The 2670-nt window shown below is 43.8% G+C and overlaps 1 protein-coding gene across 3 annotated transcripts in view; it reads right to left on the reverse strand.

Annotated features, from left to right (window-relative positions):
* The window catches only part of RPAP2 (RNA polymerase II associated protein 2), a 32431-nt gene extending 29784 nt beyond the window's left edge, over window positions 1-2647 (reverse strand). For 2 of the 3 annotated variants that reach the window (XM_015870360.2, XM_085511332.1), the window contains exons 1-4: window positions 2564-2647; window positions 2105-2150; window positions 1148-1262; window positions 627-725 (exon numbers count right to left, since the gene is read on the reverse strand). In XM_015870360.2, the coding sequence (XP_015725846.2) occupies window positions 627-725; window positions 1148-1262; window positions 2105-2150; window positions 2564-2624 (321 nt within the window). In that variant the 5' untranslated portion in view covers window positions 2625-2647. Of the gene's footprint in view, window positions 1-626; window positions 726-1147; window positions 1263-1627; window positions 2151-2563 lie in introns of all 3 variants that reach the window. The other variant, XM_085511333.1, reaches the window with a different exon arrangement.
* Between the last annotated feature and the right edge of the window lie 23 nt (window positions 2648-2670).

Consider the following 2670-nt stretch of genomic DNA (forward strand, 5'->3'; position numbering starts at 1 on the left):
ACCCTGTTCATGTGTGACTCTGCCACTATTCAGACAAATCCACAGGGGAGCTTACATCAAAGGTAATAGTTTCCAAGTTCTGTTGGGACATGTGAAATCCAAAACGGTACCTATTTTTCCTTTCATGATTTATTTTTCCCAGATAACTGGTTGTATCACAACTGGTATTATGGTTATGTAACTGAACTCATAGTTCCACTTAAGCTCTAATATGTTGTATTTAGGCATGACTGATTTTGACACAAGTAAGGTCTGTTTTTGGAGGGGATGTATTTGCAGTCACATAGTAATAGCCATGTGTTTTACCTCTTTCATATCAGCCCTTATAAAGGTACAGAAGGAACAGATTAAAATGTTTCTGCATGCACAAAGGATAGCTATGACACCACACCTTATTATCTTTATTACTGTCCAAATAGATTGATTCCATTATACAGCAACAGTTGTCAATCAATCAGATTTAACTTTTAACTTCAGAAGCATTATACTGAAATGATACCTGACAGCATTTTAATCTATATTTTAACATTCTAAGTTTAAAATGAAAAAAATAAGCAAGAGAATAAAAAATGTGATTAGGTTCTTATGATAACATTACTCAAAAACAAACAAAAAAAGCAACTTACATTTTCCAGTTTATTTTGACATACGGGGTAACCACATAGTTTGATGATAGACCGTTCATCAACAACATCCTTATAGTGAGATGGAGTAATACATTTTCCCTGCAATTACAAGAAAATAGTTCAAGAATACTGGAAGATCTGTTACTTTTCACACTCAGATGAAAATAAGCAAATACATACTTTCCATTTTATAACTGTAAGTTTAATATACAGCACTTGAACTGTGGGGTAAAGAGCACCATTGGCTAAACTCACAGAGGGCATGATATGGACTTAACTTTTTGTGCTTCCCAGAGGCATAGACAAAGTATGCTAATAGAGAGAGATTCACAATTATATCTCATCCTACAAAACTGGAGCATATTTTCACTGGAGAACCCTTGAAAGTAAGGCAGCCATCAACAGAGCTGACAAGAGAGGATGAACTTGTCTGCTCTGAACTGCAGCAAATTGTTCTAAGGACTTTTAAAAAACAGCTGGACACTAAGATACAAAATAACACAAAAACTTGTGACACGTACAGAATTCAGAAGGAACTCTTCAGTAATGTCCTCTTCCAGGAGCTGCTCAACAATACGCAGTGCCTTTCTCTCAAGTTCAATCTTTTTTCTAGTAGAAGCCTCCAGGGCGGCTCTCCTGTAACGTAAGAGATGTTGAATGAAACAGAAAGCAGCTCCCATAAGCAATTCCCCACCTGAATATCTTCTTTTCTGAAATACAGTAGTTTATATTTTCTGCATCTCATCAAGTTGGCCAAACAAAGCAATAAGTGGGCTATAAATTTTGTAATAACCACTAAAAACAAACAAAAAGATTCTTTGCTTTATTTTCTCCCCAGTCAGGAAAAGTATTGACTTTTATTGCCAAACCACAACAGAATTATTCCAGTATATGCACCCATTGGTATTTTCCTGTACCTTCCATGTATCTGCAGTGAGGCATATTTTAATATATTCTCTCTCTATATGTAGATTGTAGCCTTTGCTGAACTTTATTCTCACCCTGTCAGACAGGCCAACTGAACTGTGCAGCAGCCAGGTGATGGAACAGAGATACCTCCTGTAGCTCCACCTCCCCCTGGAAAGTCGTTCTCCTGCCATCTGTGTCACCACTGCAAATCTGGATTCCTCTGGGCATCTCTCCCTGATGGGCGGCTGTCTGACACGTGGGAGCAGCTGGCAGAGGCACCTGTACTGTGTTGTTCTATGCTGCTTAAAGGGGATGCAGCTTTCAGCCCTGTTCAGATGTAATGTGCAGCTCTGTCCAAACAGGATGGCTATGCCTATTCTAAGCAATGCTAAGTTGATGTTTGTTTAAAAGACCCACGGCATCACACCAAAAACCTGCTGGAGGTGGATGCTGGTGTCTCTGGAGGTCAGTCATCTCTGGCAAAGCCAAAAACACAGAAGGAAAAGAGCACAGTTCCAGAGTGAAGCAAAGCAAAGTGATCGCAGTGTGTTGTTTGCTAGAAATGATACCTCTGAGCAGCATCTTCATTTTTAGGGGCAGCCGACCGTTTATGTCCTAGAAATCGAAAACATGGAAGCATATAAGTGTCTGTTCTTCCTTTAGCAATGAAAACATTGGAACTTTTAAAAAACACGAAGACTTCTGCAAGCACATTGGAATGCACAGAGCCTCGCTGTTGTTGGCTATGCCTTCAGCAAGGCAATAACCGCTGGGCAGTGTCAGGTACGGTTTTGTACCGCTGCGGGGTGAGCACGGCCTGCCCTCATCCGACCTCCTGCGGGGAGCCCTGCCCCGTGCAGCCGCTGTGTTGCCGCAGCCGCCCCGAACTCGCGGTACCCTCGTGCCCCGCCAGCCCAGGCCGTGCTGCCGTGCTGCTGTGCTGCCGTGCTACCGCCCGGCACGGCCAGGAGTTGCATTAACTCACTGTACCGGCCTGCGGAGCGGGCGGAGCGCGGCGCGGAACTCACCTGCCCGCCGCCGGCCGGGCCTCCCCTTCGCACTGCACGGCGACTTCCCATCCGCCATCATGGCGCTGCCGCCTCCCTCCCTCTGACCTCTCACCGGAGGCGGAGCC

This window comes from Coturnix japonica, chromosome 11 (genome assembly GCF_054131305.1).
Source record: "Coturnix japonica strain WE chromosome 11, WE-NBRP24, whole genome shotgun sequence".
Classification (NCBI taxonomy): domain Eukaryota; kingdom Metazoa; phylum Chordata; class Aves; order Galliformes; family Phasianidae; genus Coturnix; species Coturnix japonica.